This window comes from Bison bison, unplaced genomic scaffold, assembly GCF_000754665.1.
Source record: "Bison bison bison isolate TAMUID 2011002044 unplaced genomic scaffold, Bison_UMD1.0 scf7180017864519, whole genome shotgun sequence".
Taxonomy (NCBI): domain Eukaryota; kingdom Metazoa; phylum Chordata; class Mammalia; order Artiodactyla; family Bovidae; genus Bison; species Bison bison.
This window is the reverse complement of record NW_011495072.1, coordinates 17189538-17210344: the sequence shown is the minus strand read 5'-3', so window position 1 is coordinate 17210344 and position 20807 is coordinate 17189538. Positions and strand designations below refer to the sequence as shown.

The following is a 20807-nucleotide window of genomic DNA, read 5'->3' as shown; positions in this document are numbered from 1 at the left end:
TGTTGTGCCAGTGATCTCTAACGTGTATTGAAAATGAAGAACAAATACAAAGTTAACGTAATAATAGTCCTGTGGAGAACTGAAAGTGGGAAAAAGCCAGAACTTTTTTTTTTTTAATTTTTTCTTACTTGGCCATGCTGTGCAGCATGTGGTATCTTAGTTCTTTGATCAGAAATTGAACCCATGACTCCTGCAGTGGAATCGTGGAATCCTAACCACTGAACAGCCAGTGAATTCCCCAGAATATTAAAGTAATGTTTTTGGTAATAGAGGCCATCATTTCTCTTAGGGTTATTCAGTCCTTTGATCTAGAACATTGTGCTATCCTACAAAATAGTAACATTTAACAAGCTGAATTGCCTAAAATTTCCATTTTTCTGGTTTTATTGCTAGTAAGTTACATTTGCAGAAAAAAGGTTGATAATTTTTTTTATTAGAATTTACTATGCAAATCTATCGATACTTTTGTTGGTAGGTTATGTCTGCTCTTCAGTAATTTTAGTAGTTTTATTATTTTGCTGTAATACTCAGTACTTCGTTGTTGGTTTTTTTTTTTTTTTTTTAATTAATTGGAGTATAGTTTACAGTGTTGTATTTCAGGTGTGCAGTCACACCTAAATCAGTTATATTAATACATATAGGTATGCTGCTAAGTCACTTCAGTCGTGTCCAACTCTGTGTGACCCCATAGACGGCAGCCCACCAGGCTTCCCTGTCCCTGGGATTCTCCAGGCAAGAACACTGGAGTGGGTTGCCATTTCCTTCTCTGATGCATGAAAGTGAAAAGTGAAAGTGAAGTCACTCAGTCGTATCTGACTCTTAGCGACCCCATGGACTGCAGCCTACCAGGCTCCTCCATCCATGGGATTTTCCAGGCAAGAGTACTGGAGTGGGGTGCCATTGCCTTCTCCGACATATACGTATAGCCACTCTTTTTTAGATTCTTTTCCCTATATAGACCATTGTAGATTATTGAGTGGTTTCCTATGCTATACAGTAGGTTCTTATGTATATTATGTATAGTAGTATGTATATGTCAATCCCAATCTCCCAATTTATCCCTCCCTCACTTCCCACCTGGTAATCATAAGTTTGTTCAGATTCATGAGTGATTCTTAAGTCATGTTGTAACTCTTTTATTTCTGTTTTCTAAATAAGTTCATTGTACCATTTTTTTAGATTCCATGTATAAGCAATATTATATGATATTTGTCTTTCTCTGACTTAACTTCATTTAGTAAGACAGTTTCTAGGTCATCTGTGTCACTGCAAGTGACATTGCTTCATTCTCTTTAATGGCTGAGTAATATTCCATTGTATATATGTCTGTCCCTTTAGTACTTTTTTAGATAACAGCAATGAGAAATTATTTTAGAAGGCTAACAAATTGAAAATTTGCTTTTGTATTGTGCATTTATTGCTTTTCTAATGTCTATATTAGCTTCATAATTTTTCTTTGTAACTCCAAAACCTCAATGCCTGGCATGTTGCGAGGATAATAGTTAAAATTACACTAGCTGCTGTTAACAAAGCTCAAATCTTAGTCACTTAACACAATTCAGATTATCTCTTGCTTGTGCCAGGTTCATTCCAAAAGTAGGGCAGAATGGTGTTCTTTCCTGAGTTACTAAAAAGATCCAAGTTAATCTGCACTATGTGCATTCCCTGGTTGGTGAGGACGTTACTGTGCAGCCTGCAGATAAAGAAACGAGAGAATTTTATGTGTGGGAAGTCTTTATGCTTACCTTTTCATTGACTAAAACTCAGGTGAAATCTAACTGCAAGGGAAGTTTGGAAATTTAGTCCAGCTAGGTGCCAAGGCAGAAGAAACAAGTTTTGTGATCGACTAAAGTCTACTAAGGCAAGTGTTCCATCAATATATGTTGAATGTGTAAAAGAAAATCATGAGGAATAGAGAAATGTGAGAATCATGTACCTGAATGGAAATAGTTTTCTATTCATAAACATCATAGATTACCATAGTATTTTTTGTTTTTACTTAGTATGAGGACTATATGCCATTACATGCACCTCTTCCACCTACATCTCCTCAGCCACCAGAGGAACCTCCTTTGCCAGATGAGGATGAGGAATTATCTAGTAAAGAATCAGAATATGAAAGCAGTGATGATGAAGACCGTCAAAGGTATGTAATGTCAGATATTTGTGTAGATTCTAATAAACAGAATATATGAATGAGATTCTCTTACTCTTCATAAATTTTGCATATAGTTCTTCCTAATTCAGGGTCCTTAGCATTTGTCCATTCCCAGCTCCCCATCATACTATAGATTAAGGCCTGAGACTAGAAATCAAGACCTAAGGAAAAATTTGCATGATGAGTAATTTTTTTGATTGATCATGGTATAAAATTGATCATTGTTTTTTATTGATTCTGTATTTGAGAACTTGCCCACTTGTTACAGTTTATTTATAACTTCAACATCAGTAATTGCAGTGCTTTTACGGTCTTCTAGCAGACATGGGCATGTACGGAATGGTGAAAAATTTGAGTCATTTGATATGCACATCACTCATGAGGTAGAACAAAGTGACATTCTGTCTTCTTGTTTCAGCTTATACTATAAATAAGGGTCTTTTTCGCCATGCTTTTCACATTTTTGTGCTGTTTGTTGTTGGTTTTGCTGTTTAAAATGCCCCCAAGTGTAGTGTTGAAGTGCTGTTTAGGGTTTCCAAAATCAAGAAGGCTGTGATGTGTTTTATGGAGAAAATTCTGTGTGTTAGATAAACTTTGTTCAGGCCTGAGTTATAGTGCTGTTGACTATGAGTTCAGTGTTATTGAATCAAAAATATATATTAAATAAGATGTTCTTAAAAGTAAACAAACATAAAACGAGGTGTGTAATGATCAGTTGATGAAATGTGAGCACCTGCTTGCAGGAACCTAATCCAGAATTTCCTTTAGGGACAGTGATTGATTATTCACTAATTCAGTGTTTGCGAAGGCTTTACAGAACAAAGTTAGGTTGTATTTCTGTTTTGTCAGTTTACTTCCCTGGAATTTATTTACTTCAAAGTAATTTCTAGAGCAACTTTATAGAATTTTATACAAGAATATTCACAATAAAATTACTGCAAACGAATTATTCTTTTATTGGTTGTTCTTGACAATCTACATATATTTTATTTAAAGCTTCTGGCAAAGAGCAATAAGTTGTTAATAATGTTCAGCAGAGCCTAAAATAGAAATTGCTAAACATTTTCTGTAAAGAGCCAGAGTTCTGTTGTAGTGCGAAAGCACCAGTGGATGATACCTAAATGAATGGATGTTGCTATCTTCCAATAAAACTTTCTATTTAAAAATGAACAGACAATGACTAGATTTGGTCCTTTGGCTGTGTTTTGTCAACCCTAGCCTTGAAGACCTGTATAGGCAAATGGTGAGAATCATAGATACACACACAAGCCACCAGATACAGAGGGAGTGTTTTAACAGGAGTCAGAATCCAAGCAGAGAATCTAGGCACCGTATACAAGTAATCAGCAGCAATTTGACTGTTGAGGCAACATCCACTTGTATAGTGTGGCTCCTTATACATTCTCTTTCTAGGGAGAGAGTTAAAAGTCAAAGCTTAGGTGGGGTTAAAACTACCAAAATGGGAGTTAATAGATCATCTGTCTTGAATAGAAATATTTTTAAGGCTGGCAGCTTTTGATAGACTAATTTGTTGCTAAATAAAGAACAAGAAGTATTACAGTGGATTAATTAACCTCTGTAAATTTTATTTTCTTTATGAAAACAATGATAATAATGAGAAATGTTTTATAGGCTGGCCACAACTGTTTTCGTTTTATTTGAATTTCCATTTAGGGATGTAGTGAGGAAGTCTGCAACTAATTCATCTCAAGTCATGAGAACAAAGCCTTTGAATGAACTAAGCTCTGGTTTCATGCTTCTCTGTTATCTTTTGGAAATATTATAAAACATGCTACTATATATTTATCAGCAAATATTTATTGATTGCATAAAATATGGCTTGCACTGTTGTAGAGGCTTAGTATACTTTTGGAGAGCAATTTATGAATATAGATATATGTTTCATATAACTGGATTTATTCATAAAATTTTTGTTAAACCATGGTTTTTAAGAGGCTTTAAAAATTTGTAGCATATGTTTTCATTTTTTTCTTGCTTATGGAAAAAGGGTTTAATACTTATTTTAACTCTTCTGAACTACATTTTATTGTGCTTGTTTTCAAATTTCACAAATTTAACTCTGGAGAAGTAGAGCTGTGACTAATGGTTTTGAACTTGCTTTGTGGAAACATTGTATCTGATCCTGTGGAAGAGCCAATAAAGACTAGAGAAGATCTATTCTAAATATTCATAATCATAATGGAGATAAGTTATATACAAAGTATCAATTGTCGCCCTTTGGTTGATTAAGCTACTTTAGAGTATAATATTTGAAAACTGTGTTTTCAGGAACAGTGTAAGTTATCTTGTTTATATAAGGATGCTTTCCAACAATTATGCACAAAATATTTTAAAATTAAGTGTTTAAGTCTAGGTTTTCTTTAATAATTAGAATATTAATCAAAGTAATTTTACTGTGTTTGTAAGATCTGTTGACTATCTGTCAAGGCAAGAGCAGTAAAGTTACATAGATTTTATTTAGTGTATCTTGTTTAACTTTTTGACACAAAGTTCAGTCATTTATTTGGGGAACTAATAATTTTCGTAATAAAACATATCTTTAAAACTTGACAAGTTGCAATTAAGTAAATTCCCAGTTCCTTCAGGCTAAGATGAAAATTGATCAAGGAGATTCATAACTTGAGCTTTTGTCAAATGAATTATATCTTAAATTATGACTTAGAAATTCTACTTAAGCCATACAAATCATTTTATAATTTATAAGCTCAAATAAAAATTTAAGCTTAACAAAAACAGTGGTAAATAACTGGGCTTTTACATAAATCTTTTTTACTCTTCTTTCCGCTAATGTAGAATGACCAAACTAATGGAACTGGCAAATCTTCAGCCCAAAAGACCAAAACCAATAAAGCAGCGCCATGTGAGAAAAAAGAGAAAAATAAAGGATATGTTGAATATACCATCATCTGCTTCACACAGGTAGTTTTGTTTTAGATTATACGATAAGAGTTCTTATAATTTGTTTAATTGCTTCACTGAAATCATTTCTCATTCTGACTTCTATCAGTGCATTTCGTTTACCAATGATTTCTTATTTGCCAAATTCACAAGTATCCCTAATTTTCTCAAAGTTGACCAGCATTTGATACTATCGACTATGCCAGGTTTCAAAACTGTCCACCTTTAATTTTTTTGTTTCTCATATTTAACTCCGTCTCTTCCTCTTTTTCTTCCTACTTTTTTCTTTTATGACTTTCACTGACTCCCTTACTTGCTTTTTAAGTATTAGATTCCATATATTCCTGTCTGTAGTCATTTTCTATTCATATATTTTTACTTCTTGTTAATATCATTAATTTTTATGATTCACCAGTTGTAACTGATAGATTCCAAATCTCCATCTCTAGATTTAAACTCCTGAGTTTTATTTCCAGTTTCCTGTTTGTATACTCAATGTCTTGTATGCACTTAAGGTAGTATTCAAAGCAAAATTAATGTACTTTCATTATGTCTTTCTCTTCCTGTACTGACAGTTTTGATAATGGCATCACCAGTGTGCTTATATGAAAGTTTGTTAGTTTTTCCTAACTTCACTACCTGATATCAAACATTTTTTTGCTTCAGAGTACCCTCGCAGGTAAAAGTTCACATGGCTTAGCACACAGGACCCACCTTTAAATATTTATTAAATGTGTGATAAGTTCTATGCTAAATATTGTGGGGTTTGGAGCATGCTTCCAAAGCTCAGTGCTATCTTTTCAAACAGTGAGTTAATAGTCTTATGGGCAGGTAAAACATACGCACAGATGACTGTTGTATTATCAATTATAATATTGAATGATATAACAAGATGTAACTGAGAATGAAAGATTGTGACAAAGGAGAAGTCACAGCCAGTTAAGAAATCTGGAAAGACTTTAAGATAGAGGAGACAATTTGAGCTGGGCTTGAAGGACGAGAGGCAAAAATGAGTCAGGGAAGAGAGATGCAATTTGAATAAAATAGTACATTTCCAGAGGTAAGGCAGTTTGGTGCGTAGGAATAGAAATGATGAAAGGGAAAGCTAGAAGGATGTGGAGATACCTGCCTTAAATGTTATGTAATGATATTTGAATACATTGAAGGAGCTGTTTTAATACATTAAAAAATTAAAAATTTCTCTCAGATTTTATCATCTTATAGTAAGCTTTCAGGAAATATACTGATGTGGGGTGATGATCAGGGCAATGCGTATGAAAGAATTTTATTAGATATAAATTAACTTCCCAGTATGTCTTAAACTTTGTGTTAGAATAGAGAAATTGCCAATGTAATAGTGTTTATTACTGTGTATTTTGTTTGAAATGTATTATCCCTTTTGACTGATTATCTGACATTTTGCATTAACAAATTTTTTTTTTTGAAATTATGGTAGAAATTATTAGCCTGTTTGCCATGGATTTCTGTGTACTTAAATATCTTAATCAATGAAAATTGCCATTAATTGCAGTTTTAATTCTGTTCAGCTTTTCTACAAGGTAAATTTCCTTTGAACTTGTAAGTAACTTCATAAATTGAGAAAAGTTTGTTAAAATGATGTTTTTACATTTTTCAAGGAATGGGTCTTTAATCTTTGGATTTTTTAGAATTATTTTCTCATGTTGAGTGTACATAATATGATGCATATTTCCCACCTATGTATGTTTTGACACCACAGTCCCGTGCTTTTAATCCCTATAACAGCACCAAACAATTAAAAACTAATATAGTTGACCCTTAAACAACATGGGTTTTAACTGTGTGGGTCCACTTGTATGCAGATTTTTTCAGTAAATACTACAGTACTACATGATCTGAGATTGGTTAAGTCCATGGATATGGATCCATGAATACAGAGGAACCATGGATATGGAAGGCTGACGAAGTTACATACATACAGGTTTTTGACTGCTGGGGTCAGGGCCCTTAACTTCTTGAGTTGTTCAAAGGTCAGCTGTAATGTGAACCAATTAAATTTTCCAGTGACTACATTAAAAGGTGAAATTAATTTTAATAATGTATTTTATTTAACCAGTTATACCTGAACTGTTATTTCAAAATACAATTAATATAAAACATTGAAATGTTTTACATTTCTTTTTTTCCACACAAAGTTGTCAAACTCTGGTGTATATTTTGTACTTAGAACATAAGTACAGATTAGAACATAAGCAAGATTTCAAGTGCTTATTAACCACATGTGGCTTATGGCTACTCCATTGGCCAGCATAGATTTATTATATGTAGTATATAGAATACAGTGCATAAAATGCTTACATTACACACAGAATGAACTTTTTTTGCATATTGGCCAATATCCTGACGTTTAGAATCAGTAGTCCTAAAGTTCTGTCTCTTGTCATTTACTGACTGACTTTATGCAATTATTTAACATCCTTTAACCTCAAACTCCTTACCTGTCTAAACTGAGAATTTAATAATATCCATATGAGAATAGTTGTTAGGATTTTTGAAGCATTAAATGTAAGTTACTTTGTTCAGTGCCTCTAGTGTGTTTTATTAGCTTTTTAAATTTAAAGTTAATATGAAATTATGTTTTTCTCAAAATTTTGTTTGCAATTACAAAGTAATGCTATCATTGTTTATAAACAGCAGTTTACATCCAGTGTTGTTACCTTCGGATGTATTTGACCAACCACAACCTGTAGGTAATAAAAAAATTGAATTCCATATATCTACTGACATGCAAGCTGCATTTAAGAAAGATTTAGAAAAGCAACAGAATTGTGAAGAAGAAAATAGTGGTAAGCATATTCTAGTTCTTTAACATGCTATGTAAAAATTTTTCTCAGTCAGTTTTTTGTATTAGAATTAAATTTTATATACTTCTGTTTTTAGTATTTGTGAGTATATTTAAAATGTGCAATTAGATCTTCCTTAGTGTCATGGAATACTATTCATTTTAAACTTTTTAAGTAAAACTAAAATTGGTGCTAAATGTGTTACCTTTTATTAGTAATGAACTCTAGGGTGGAATTTAGTCTGGTTTTTCCTGATGTTTACTTACCCCAAAAATATAAATGTTTCTTGTATTGAATTATTTTTCATTGCTTACTAAATGTGTGATGCTCTGTGGTTTTATTAGTACAGTTGAATTACTGGTTAGGAAAACAAGCTGTGAAATCTTTAGTAGATTTCATGTAATTTTTTTTTAATCCAAAAGACACGGAAGGTTGTTAAACAAGATACCATTCTTAAGTTTAAAGATAATATACTGATATTACAGATTTCTTTCCTGCTTATTTTAAACATTATTTTGATATTATACTACAATGGCATTTCTTTATTCTTTTAATTTTTAAATTTTAGAAATAATACCAGCCTATAGAAAATATAATCAGAACAGAAGCCTGTGAAATTTTAAAAAGTTAACACCTCAAACCCCACTTTTCCCTATTTGACTTCTTAGAGATAAGCATTGTTAGTAATTTGATATGAAGATAGTCCTTCCAGATCTCATCCTATGCTTGTGTATAAACATTTTATTTTCTCTTTTTTTTTTTTTTTTTAATAATCATCATAGGTTACTTTTTGAGGCTGCATTACACTCCATGGTAGAGTTATGTCAATATTTCAATCAAACTCTAATGATTGAAGTTGAGGTTTTCATTTTATTATTACAGAAATTCTGGTATGTACATTTTTGTACATATATCTTTAAAAGCCCTTGTATGAATATAGGGTAGAGTTCTAGTAAGTATTGCAGATATACTGAATGAATAACTAGTTTTAAGTCTTGTCTCTCTGATGGTAGTGAGAACACGTTGCCTTTACAGATAACTCTTTTTTTTTTTTCTTTCAGTGTCTGTATTTGATGGCTAGTGACCCTTTGATGCAAATTTCTATTTTTTAAGCATAATTTACTCAAAGACTTAGACCTTATTGAGGGGTGTGGCAGTCATCCCATTCTGCATCACTGTAGAGTAATGGTGAATAAACAATGAAAACAGTTCTAAAGGCTCTTTTCTTCCTGATGCCTTCAGGCCATAAAAGATCTCTTGGAACAATAGTTTTTCTACATTAGGAGACTTTTAAGATCCTAAATGTGGCATGCAAATGTGGCGTGTTTGCATCATTTTCATAGCTTTTTTAAGGTTTTGTTTGCCTTTTTAGGTAGTATAACTGGGAATTTTTATACTGCATGTTTAATCCTGTTCTTCCCAACCCTCTACCCCAAATCAGTTTAACTTTCACTGAAGCTAAAATTCATGTTTTCTGAATGAAATTCATTATATTGCTATGTTGTGAATTTAAAATTTATAATGATTTTAATTTTCTTAATTGAGTAAGTGTGCAAATACATATTTTTCTTGACTTCTTGTAGGACCACCAGTATTGACCTTTGTGGTTTTTTTTTTTTTTTTTGGTGGGGAGAAGTATAATGGATGGGTTTGTTTTTTTAGTATCCTCAAATGGAAGTGTCTTATTTTATGATTTTCATGTTATAGTGACAGAGTTGAATAGTCATGATAGAAACCATATGGCCTGCAAAACCTAAAATATTTACTGTTTGAACATTTATAGAAAAAGTTTGCTCACCCGTTTCAAAGTGTTGAGAAAAACACCAAAAAGGTTTAGTGCTAGAAGATATCTTAAAAATTAAAAATGGAAAAGAAAAACTATTTTGAAGGGAAGATTTTTAATGGCTAATGTCAATGTTAACTCTAGATTTACCTGCTACTGAAGCTGATGCATCTAATATAGGATTTGGAAAAATCTTTCCCCAACCAAATTTGAACATCACAGAGGAGATTAAAGACGACTCTGATGAAATGCCATCAGAATGTATTTCTAGAAGGGAGTTGGAAAAGGGCAGAATTTCTCGAGAAGGTAATTGCATGAAATAAACCAGAACTTACTATTTTACATTTCTTTGGCCCTTCAGAAGCAAAATAAATCTCTTCATGTTATTTACCTTAACTAAAGCATGTACTTCAAGACATATCTTCAGTTAAATGTTTTTAATCATCACTTTTGGTTTTTAGTGCTCATACTTTTATAGGGAAGAAACTATCAAAGTATCGCTCAATACAATGTTCCCAAAGTATATTTGTTTGGAAGAATGTTTTCATTTCTGAGACTTTTATATGACATCTTAAGTCAGTGTGACTAACAGTTTGGAATTCTGTATTCAAGATACAGTTGATAGACCATCACAATACTGTGTCTGAGATGTATGCAAAGCAGTTGTTTGTCTAAAAATATAGTTTTAACTCTTTGGTAATTAAAAGCTTGTGTTTATGAATTTTATATCCTAATATGATAGTTTTTTTTACTTCTAATGGATTTTTTCCTATTTTAGTATATCTTAAAATATTTAGGGGTTTTAGATTGACATGTGACACATAATATTTTCATAATAATTGGAAACTGACTTTCAAATAGCATTTTTGCTTAAACATCTAGTTGTCAGGAACACATTTCAGAGACTGAATAGAAATAGCTAAATAGGGATTCAGAGCCCACAGTTTGTCTGAAATACTTGATAATTACATTTTGAGTAATTTATTTTACATTTGACTATACTGGTTTCTGGTATTTAGGGAGATTGACTTTAATCAGAAAATAACACAGATGTTTGACAGCATCTTTATTTGCTTCAGTCTTTCAAATAAATTAAAATTAAGCTTTAATAAAAATATTTTGTGGATACATTTTAGTAATTTTAGATGCCTGATATTTTTTAACATCACTTTAGATTCTTAATGGGTATTTTTATACCATTAGTAACATTGTCATTAATTTCTATGATTTTAACATTTTCTTAATGCTTATTTTGTCTATTTAGCAGTTATATTTGATTTCTGTTAAAGTTTTTCTTCAAAAAATTGATGAAGCTGTCTTAATTTTGTATCCTTGTCTTGCTTTGTTTTTATGTAAGAAATGGAAACACTTTCAGTTTTTAGAAGTTACGAACCTGGTGAACCAAACTGTAGAATTTATGTAAAGAATTTAGCTAAACATGTTCAGGAAAAGGTAAGTTGAAATTTATAAATTGGTTTTATTATTTTGCATGTTTTCCCCTGGTTTTCCTTATTAGTCTTTTCTTTGTTGAAATTCTAGGACCTTAAATTTATTTTTGGAAGATATGTTGACTTTTCATCAGAAACCCAACGGATAATGTAAGTGGCATGTATATTCTCAAATTTTGTTTTGTTTTTAATCTGTTAGAAATTAACCCTTTTTAAATATCATTTTCCCTTTAGTGATTAAAATTATATGAAGAAATTGTTCATATCTATTGCATAATTAATCTTTTAGACATCTAGATCAGGATTCAGCAAATTTCTTTTTAAATGAACAGTAAAAATTTAATATTTTTATATTAAAATATTACAGTGTCTGTTGCAACTCAGTTTTGTCTTTGTAGCATGAAAGCAGCTGTAAACAATACATAAATGAATATTAATGACTGAGTTCCAGTAAAACATTTATAGAAACAGGCTTCATCATAAATTCTAGACTTCTTTCCTAACCCTAAAGCAGTGGTCCTCAAACTTTAACCTGTCTAAGAGTTTACTAAAACCATTTCCTTGGCTCATCCTAGAAAGTTTGGTTTTCTAAACTGAGATAGGATGGATGAATTGGTGTTTCTAAAAAGCCTGTGGATAATGCCACAGTTGCTGGTCCAAAGATTAGATTTTGAAAACTAGTGTTTTAATGACTAAACCAGCAGTATATGGTACTAAAGCCAAGTGTTTTAGATTCTTCCTGTAGTGGCAGCTTCTCTTTCAGTTGGAAAGACTTCCGTTTTATGAGTGCAAAAGAGAAGGATATGATTGTAAATGATTTAAAAGGTAATGTTTGAAGTTAGAATTTCATTCTTTGAAATTTTATAATTAGTTAAGTCTAAAATATGTATGACCTTGGCCATATAAATTAGAAGTAAAAATTAGAAAATGTAAGGAGGGAGACTCTTGAATGGAAGTTAGATAGAAAGTGACTAATTAATGTAAAATTAATATTTTAAAATCTTAACCCGGGCAATATACTTCTTTATATAAGCATGCACTGTATTTTAAAAATGTCCATTTATACTCATTAGTGGCAGATACCTCTTTTTATTGGGATACCAAAAGTTTATTTTGCTGGACGTGCAAAATGGTAACCCTTGTTCCTGTTGTTGCTTTTGTATAAGTGGAAAAAATTTAAAAATATATACATTTGTGTGTGTGTGTATGTAAATGTATGTATGTCACACACAAATGTATTGTGTTATTGTGTGTGCCGAAAAACATCTATTTCTGCTTTATTGACTGTGCCAAAGCCTTTGACTGTGTGGATCACAATAAACTGTGGAAAATTCTGGAAGAGATGGGAATACCAGACCACCTGATCTGCCTCTTGAGAAATTTGTATGCAGGTCAGGAAGCAACAGTTAGAACTGGACATGGAACAACAGACTGGTTCCAAATTGGAAAAGGAGTACGTCAAGGCTGTATATTGTCACCCTGCTTCTTTAACTTCAATGCAGAGTACATCATGAGAAACGCTGGACTGGAAGAAACACAAACTGGAATCAAGATTGCTGGGAGAAATATCAATAACCTCAGATATGCAGATGACATCACCCTTATGGCAGAAAGTGAAGAGGAACTAAAAAGCCTCTTGATGAAAGTGAAAGAGGAGAGTGAAAAAGTTGGCTTAAAGCTCAACATTCAGAAAACGAAGATCATGGCATCCGGTCCCACCACTTCATGGGAAATAGATGGGGGAGCAGTGGAAACAGTGTCAGACTTTATTTTTCTGGGTTCCAAAATCACTGCAGATGGTGACTGCAGCCATGAAATTAAAAGACGCTTACTCCTTGGAAGGAAAATTATGGCTAACCTAGATAGCATATTCAAAAGCAGAGACATTACTTTGCCAACAGAGGTTCGTCTAGTCAAGGCTATGGTTTTTCCTGTGGTCATGTATGGATGTGAGAGTTGGACTGTGAAGAAGGCTGAGCGCCAAAGAATTGATGCTTTTGAACTGTGGTGTTGGAGAAGACTCTTGAGAGTCCCTTGGACTGCAAGGAGATCCAACCAGTCCATTCTGAAGGAGATCAGCCCTGGGATTTCTTTGGAAGGAATGATGCTAAAGCTGAAACTCCAGTACTTTGGCCACCTCATGAGAAGAGTTGACTCATTGGAAAAGACTCTGATGCTGGGAGGGATTGAGGGCAGGAGAAGGGGACGACAGAGGATGAGATGGCTAGATGGCATCACTGACTCGATGGACGTGAGTCTGAGTGAACTCCGAGAGTTGGTGATGGACAGGGAGGCCTGGCGTGCTGCGATTCATGGGGTCGCAAAGAGTCAGACATGACTGAGTGACTGATCTGATCTGATATATATATATGCGCATGTGTGTGTGTATATATATGTGTGTGTGTGTGTATGTACACACCATGTTTATGCATCCTTTCTATTTCCAGTATTGCCTCCCATTAGCATTTGAGAGGAAAAATAATTCTGTATTGAGGAACTGTACACATCAAAATGATAAATTAATAATTGTTTCCTGTGGGACTAGTCTTGTGAATTTTTTAGAAAAAAATTTAACTGCACATTTTGATTCTTAAAATTTCTTTATATGCTTTTGCTAGTCTCATAGACTAAATGCTAGGCAGTATTTTAGTTGTAAATTATAGTCTGTTTTTTAAGTAGTTTATAGTTTCCTCCCCTGAAATATGGACAGGAGAATACACTGTGGAATAATAGAGTAACTTGGAATGCAAAACCTGGTTTGTATTTTTGGCCCTAACTTTAGCTATCGGTATAACACTGAAGAATTCACTCAATCTCTGTACACATTGTCTGTAAAATGGTAATTTTTGACTAGGTGACCGATAAGGTCCCTTTCTCTTCTGAAATTCCATGTTACTTTTCTATAGTTTCTGTCAACCCTTTTATTCTTGGTTGTATAGTTGTTTTCGTCACTTGAATAAACAGTATTAAATTGGCTGCATAAAACTTTTAAAAAAGAGAGATGAAAGAAAAACTTATTTACTTTTATAGTTGCAAGTGTATATGATTTTTTAAAATCATATATACTTTTATGATAGTTAAAAAATGATAAGAACATCATCAAACTTATATTACCTACTTATGAAAACAATTTTAAAACAGAATATAAAATATAATTTTAGAATGCCTAAATAATGTGCTAATCAGATAGTAGAGTCATTTTTATTCTGAAATAGCAGAATTTTAACTTAACACATTCTCATTCACTTTATCAGAATTCTTGACATTCTTTAAGTCAAAACATTATTTCTTCCTTGACTTTTAGGTTTGATATACGCTTGATGAAAGAAGGTCGCATGAAAGGACAAGCTTTCATTGGCCTTCCAAATGAAAAAGCAGCGGCAAAAGCGTTAAAGGAAGCTAATGGATATGTTCTTTTTGGAAAACCTATGGTGGTTGTATCCTTCAAATTAGTTGGTTCCAGATTGAGTTTATAGCAGTAAGGGTATAGTTGAAACTAATTTTTATATTATGCTTTGGAAATCTCAACAGCTTGCATTCCAGCTTGAGAATATTCAGTTATAATATTTATAATACAAACATTTGAGTCAGATGACAATGTTATTTAGATTTTTATTGGAAAATAAGCATAATGAGGCTATTAAAATCCAGCCAAGTCTAAACATTTTATTTAATACTTAAAATATATATACTTGCTAAACCAAAGATAGTACAGTATCATTTTATTGTATTGTAATTCATATTTATGTTTAAGAATTTTAATAACAATATATCATTGATTAGCCATCGTACTTTCTGCAGTTAATGCAATTTCAAACTAGAAATTAGTGGGATAAATGAAGGAGCAGAGGTATAGGTGTAAAAAATGACTATAAAAGAAAGGGAAAATTTTTTACTTCTCCCCCAGGTCATAGACAAGTAGGAGACAGTCAAGAAATACTGACGAATGACTGAGTAGGAAGACAAATAGAGAAATTAAAAACTCTGCTCCTACCCTACATTAGGATGTTCTTGATAATTCTTTAGAAAAGATTCCTTTCATGTTTGTGAAGTTAACCTTAATTTTTAAATATTAGCAATTTGCTCGATCTGCTAGACCAAAACAAGATTCTAAAGAAGGAAAAAGAAAGTGTTAAAAATTAGTTAAAGGTAAGTGTGGCGATAACATACTAAAAGGATAAGACTTTCTTGAGAGAAAATTAAGAAAGGATAACAGCCTGAGTAATGTTTTTAAAGGATGCATCACTCTGACTGTCTAACTATGCTGTTAATTTTCATTAAACTTCACAATTATGCAATAAAGTTCATTTGTATGTAAAAAATTAAATTTGGAGAGAATGAATTTTATAAGGGCAATGTATCTTTATTATTCTTAATTTACTTTCTTTTCTTAGAAAAAAAGAGTACTTCTTAAATTTTAACGTGTATTGTAATCACCTAGAGAGCCTGATAAAACACAGATTATGGGGTTTCCTCTAACCCCTACACAGAATTTCTGATTCAGTAGGTCTGCAAGGGTGTTTGGCTTTGGGTAATCAATTTTCCTAGTTTTCCGATGAATAAGAGATTTTCTAGGATACTGGACTTTTTAATGCTAACACTGGGAAGATGTCTGCCAAGTCAGGACAAATTGGTTACCCTTGGTGGGACCTGAGAATTTGCATTGCTAATTACTAATTGTCCTCCTCACAGAAATATGTCCATATTTTTTGGAATGAAGTATTTCAGCTTTAAAATAAGTAATTTTAATTCATAATTAAATAATTTCATAATTAAAAAGTGGTAAAATGAAGCACTTTGTGTCAATGTTGATTTAAGAAAGATGAGTGGAACTATATTCATTTTGTTTTAAATCTTTCTGCTTTAGAATAATGAAGAACATGAATAAATGGGCCAAAATTATTGATGGTTAAGCTGAAAAAATTATATAAAGAAAGTTTTGCTAATGTTTATTCCTTTTGGGAAGCACCTTGAATATTTGAATTTTGTAATAAAGTATCTATACTGATATAGTCAGACAGATGTCTTACAAATACTTTAGAAGAACAGATGAAAATAAACCATTTTCTATGTGTTTAAAAAAAATTACTTGTAAATTTAACATGAAATATGAGAAAAAAATTAAACTACATTCTGCTGTTCTTCTTTAGAAGCATCCCTGCGTAAATACTGCTGTAATACTGTCATACAAAGTGTATCCTTTCTTGTCGTATCCTTTTGGGGCAGTGTTTTTTTATTTTCATAGAAGTGTTTTGTCTCTCCCCAACCCACTGATCCAGCTTATGCAATAATTTTTCTTTTTAACAATGTACTGAAATTAAGTATTTCTAAATTATCTGTGTTGATTGAATAGATCTTTTATGTGGTTTTTAGATTTGTTGCTGAATTTTCTGTGCTATCCTTTAGGTTATGTAGTTTTTCCAGAGAAAGTTAGTGAATCAGGTCAACTTATTTACGTGGAGAATGGATACATTTGTTTTAACACAGATTTTATTCTTGCTTCTTCTATTTATGTATTTTCTAATTCAGTAACATAAATGCTTTCTCTTTCATGATACATGTGGTTTAGGCATTCTGTATAACCTATTATAAAATTTGGGGAAAAGGGTTTTTACCCCCTATAAAAAGTACATGTGTTGAAATTTTAAATAACTGAATTTCAGTGTGAATTCCAAATAAGAGTAGCAGACATCTGAGGTTTTATTATTGAAATCTCCTTTGAGATAACAACTAGAAATATCTTTTTTCCCTTTCTTTTTCGAAACAAAATAAAAGGATTAAGAAAAGAGTAACAGAGAGGAGAAGACATAAAGTTGACTCAGGGTAGCACAATAAGTGGAAAGAAACAGTTCTGGAAGGTATGTAAGTGGTTTCCAGACCTGTTGATAATCAGAACTGCCCAAATAGTGGTTCTCAATTTTGGCTGCATATTAGAATGACTTGCAGAACTTTAAAAAAAAAAAAAAAACTAAAGAAAAATAATAAAGTAAAAAGGGTTTCTTCCCAGAGTTTTGTTTTAATTGGCCTGGATTTCTGCATGGATATCAATGTTTTCAAACCTCACAGAGTATTGGTTCTAATGTGCAACCAAGATTGAGAACCACTGAGGAAGGATTTTTATATGTTAAGATTCCTGGACTCTATCCTAGAACTGATAGATAAGAATCTCTGGAATCAGGACCAAGAATCTAATTTTCCCTTATTCTAAGGACTGACCAATTTGAATACTGCTTTGTTAGATTAAACTGATTACATGGATCCAAGATATCACCCTAGCCATCTAAACTTTTCTTAGTAGGAAAATACAGCATTGGAGTCTTTACATCCCTTTTCTTACTAATCCTACTAATAGTAGGATTTTCTTACTAAATCCTACTAATAGTACAATGAAAACAATGCAAAATTCTGTTAATCATTATCATTCAAAGATACAAAAAGCAGGAGATATTGAAATTGCTGTTGCTTTTTTCTCTTGACACAGTTAAATATTTGATTTTTTAATGTTATAAATCAGTTTACGTGCTGTTAGATAATTAAAATTTTGTTGCACTGACATGATTCACTAATTTTCCAAATATAAATGTTCTAGCTTTTAGTTATTTTAGAACTAGTGAACTGTTCAATAATCATTTTTAATGAATTTTTATGGTGTTTTAGGTTCCTTTTATCTCTCAAGTACTTTCCACCTTTGTGGAGATGAAATTGACCACCTGGACTATGGAACTGTGCGTAATAGCTTTTAAAGTGTATTTAAAAATTAAATCTATATGCATTTAAATCAGTTTATTAGAGATCTATCACATGTATTTTAATCATCTTCCTCATATAATAAATTATTTTCTTTCCAATTAAAATAATGATCTTAATTTTTCTTTGTTATTTATATGTTGAGGAAAGTATAATTTGATAATTACATAAATTTTTTATCAAGTAATTTTATAATACTAAATATACATTTTCTTTTATGGTTACAAATATTGCCCTTTTTCATTCTTACTTGTATACTGATGCACTTAATACTTTTTTTTTAATAGTAATCTTATTTTTTGTAGTTATTCTCAGAGTAGTTTTACTTGGTTGAGTTTTGATGATTTTGATGTTGTTGTTTTGATTTTGTTTTTTCTCTTAAGTGGTGGGGGATTTTTCACAGGTTAGGGAATTTGTATACTTGCCCTAACAGGTTTTCATTGTTGTGTCTCCCAGTGTATCAGAATGTCACTCAATAAATTTTTCCTATATAAAATTATTCTGTTCCCTTAGTAAAATTAATTTCAGCTGTATGTTAAGTAGGAAACATTGATATGTTTTATTGAATTTGTTCTGGTTGATACTCTTCTGTGAGTATGTAGTAACAGTTTTACCTTAGAGCCACTTAGATCTTTGTTGGAATGATATTGTGTATCACAGCTTCTTCCCTTTTACTCATAGCTTTGTGAAGTAAGGTAAGTGAAAAGTTTAAAGGTAGGAAATAGAAGAATGGGATTTGAACCCTGGAACAATCTAATATTTAGATGTCAAGTGGTAAGAAAATGTAACTAAGAGTAGGTAAACCCAAATGAAGAAAGAAGCCCAGCTAGGAAGGAGTGATTAAATATGTTAGGTCTGTTGATGATGTAAGAAAGATGAGTTCCAAAGACAACTGTTAAGGAGTCTTGCTTTCTGAGGGAATAGTGAAATGGGTTGTTAATACAGGGGGATATAGTATCAAGAAGGTTTTGTTTTTATTTGCTAAAGATTGAAAATATAGCCGATTTGTATGGTGAAATGTAGTAGAGAAAAAACAGAGAATGATACAGGAGTGAGAGGAATGTCACTGGAACCATAGTTATGGTGTATAAATAGAAGAGTTAGTTTTAAAGATGGGTGTGTAAACAGCTCATTAATAACAGTGGAAGGAAGGACAGATTATAAAGATCTAGATATTTGCAGTTTGGTATAGCTAATGGGAGCATATAAAATTTTTGTTGTATTTTCTCAGTAAATAGTAAGCAAGGTCATAAAGTAGAGGGAAGAACTCTTGGGGAAAAATGGATTGAAGAAAGAAGATATAGATATTTAGGGAAGTGAGAAAAAAATGCTTAGAAGGATTGCTGGATATTACTTAAAAAGTGCCTACTTGAAGTCCATGGTTGTTAATTTAATTGAGATCAGTCAATGTGGTTTTGTGTTTTTCCCAATTTAGCCTTTGTACTGCTATTGAGTAGACAGTCAGATTTTTAAAATTAGTATTTTCTCACATGAATATAACAAAAAGGGAGAAGGGGAAAAGTGTTGACATAATCAAAAGAATGATTATGAAGGATGGACATGGAAAGTAATTTGGTAATAAGCAAATTGAGAAAATGGAGTTTCAGGCACAATAGACAAATGGTATGATCCATTGAGATTGCAGTGTGGTTGAAGATGTGTTGTTATTTCTTAGAGGTAGGAAATTTGGGAGGTTGAAATAGAGTAAGGGACTGAGATTGAAAATATTAGAGCACAGTAATTAGTGACGTCTAGAATGTGAGTATGGTAGTTGAGTGAAAGTGAGGTTATGGAAAGAGATGAATTCAAGAAATTGAGAAACTTGGATTACAAAAGGATCATATGTGTTATTTGAAATTATCATTAATTATGATAGGAGTAGTGAGCCAAAAGCTAAATTATTCCTTGGAATGTGTGAGTTTGTCAGGTTTATGACAGTCCACTCCAGTATTTGTGCCTGGAGAATCCCATGGACGGAGAAGCCTGCAGGGCTACAGTCCCTGTGGTTGCAAAGAGTTGGACACAACTGAGTGACTAACACAAACTCTATCAAAAAAGAATATTTTTAAAAATCAACCTAAATAAAACCCTGGAGTACCTATCCTCCTGTAGTGTTAAGAATTTCACTCTTAATAGTTCACTGAAAAATAGTGTATTAAAGTGGTTTTACAGGTATAGGTTCAAAATTCAAATCTTGTGTCCATGCCTTAGTTTGCTTTATGACTTTTTCATTTTTTTTGCATCTTCCATGGGAATAATAAAAATGCCTAATTTGGGATTGTTTTAAAGTTGATTAGATGGATATAAAGTACTTACGTCTGATTGTGTGTGTGTGTGTGTGTATATATATATATAGAGAGAGAGGGAGTCACATTTTCAATAAATATTAGCTCTCATAAAGCGGTAGTTGTGGTGGTTCTCAACTCGCCCTGATATTGAAGGTGATAAAAAATTCTGAGATTTTCAGTAAAACATCAGTCATCTTTCCGCCTTAATTATCACTGAGATGCCCAGATTCTTCCTTGCCACACCAAGGGAGCAAGAGACTGTTTGAAAAGTTTAGGATCTTTGGTGTCTAGAAATTATGGAGCTGGAGAAGTACTTACAGAGCAAGAGCCCAAATAGCTAGTCTGTCATTGGATTTTTCAGTTACTTTAAACAATAAGTACCTTCTTCCTTTTGCCAGAGAGATTTGGCACACTGGCCAAGTGTGGGTCAGACATGTCACCTCTGAGGCGAGAAGTGAAGTTTCATATAAACCATGTGAAATGAGAGTTGGGCTTGTTCTCTAAAGGAAAAGCATAGCATTGTAAAATCAGAAAAGAAACTTAGATATTAGGCAGCTAAAAACAAATGTTTTGCTACAATATACAGTATATAAAACTCTTTTTGCCATGTGATTGTTTTCCATTTATGCCTTTTACAAGGGC

At 32.2% G+C, this 20807-nt stretch overlaps 1 protein-coding gene across 8 annotated transcripts in view; it reads left to right on the top strand.

Moving 5' to 3' along the window:
• Positions 1-20807, top strand: part of RNPC3 (RNA-binding region (RNP1, RRM) containing 3) — a 45932-nt gene that overhangs the window by 9834 nt on the left and 15291 nt on the right. The window contains exons 7-16 of one of the 8 annotated variants that reach the window (XR_824406.1): positions 2004-2146; positions 4973-5098; positions 7751-7902; positions 9827-9988; positions 11040-11134; positions 11222-11280; positions 14435-14567; positions 15207-15279; positions 16281-16988; positions 17788-17855. Coding sequence is in view for 5 of the 8 variants with exons in the window: in XM_010830957.1 (XP_010829259.1) it covers positions 2004-2146; positions 4973-5098; positions 7751-7902; positions 9827-9988; positions 11040-11134; positions 11222-11280; positions 14435-14567; positions 15207-15266 (930 nt within the window). In the remaining 3 variants the exon portion in view is untranslated. Of the gene's footprint in view, positions 1-2003; positions 2147-4972; positions 5099-7750; positions 7903-9826; positions 9989-11039; positions 11135-11221; positions 11281-14434; positions 14568-15206; positions 15280-16280; positions 19887-20807 lie in introns of those variants that run through there. The other 7 variants (XR_824405.1, XR_824404.1, XM_010830961.1 and 4 more) reach the window with 7 other exon arrangements.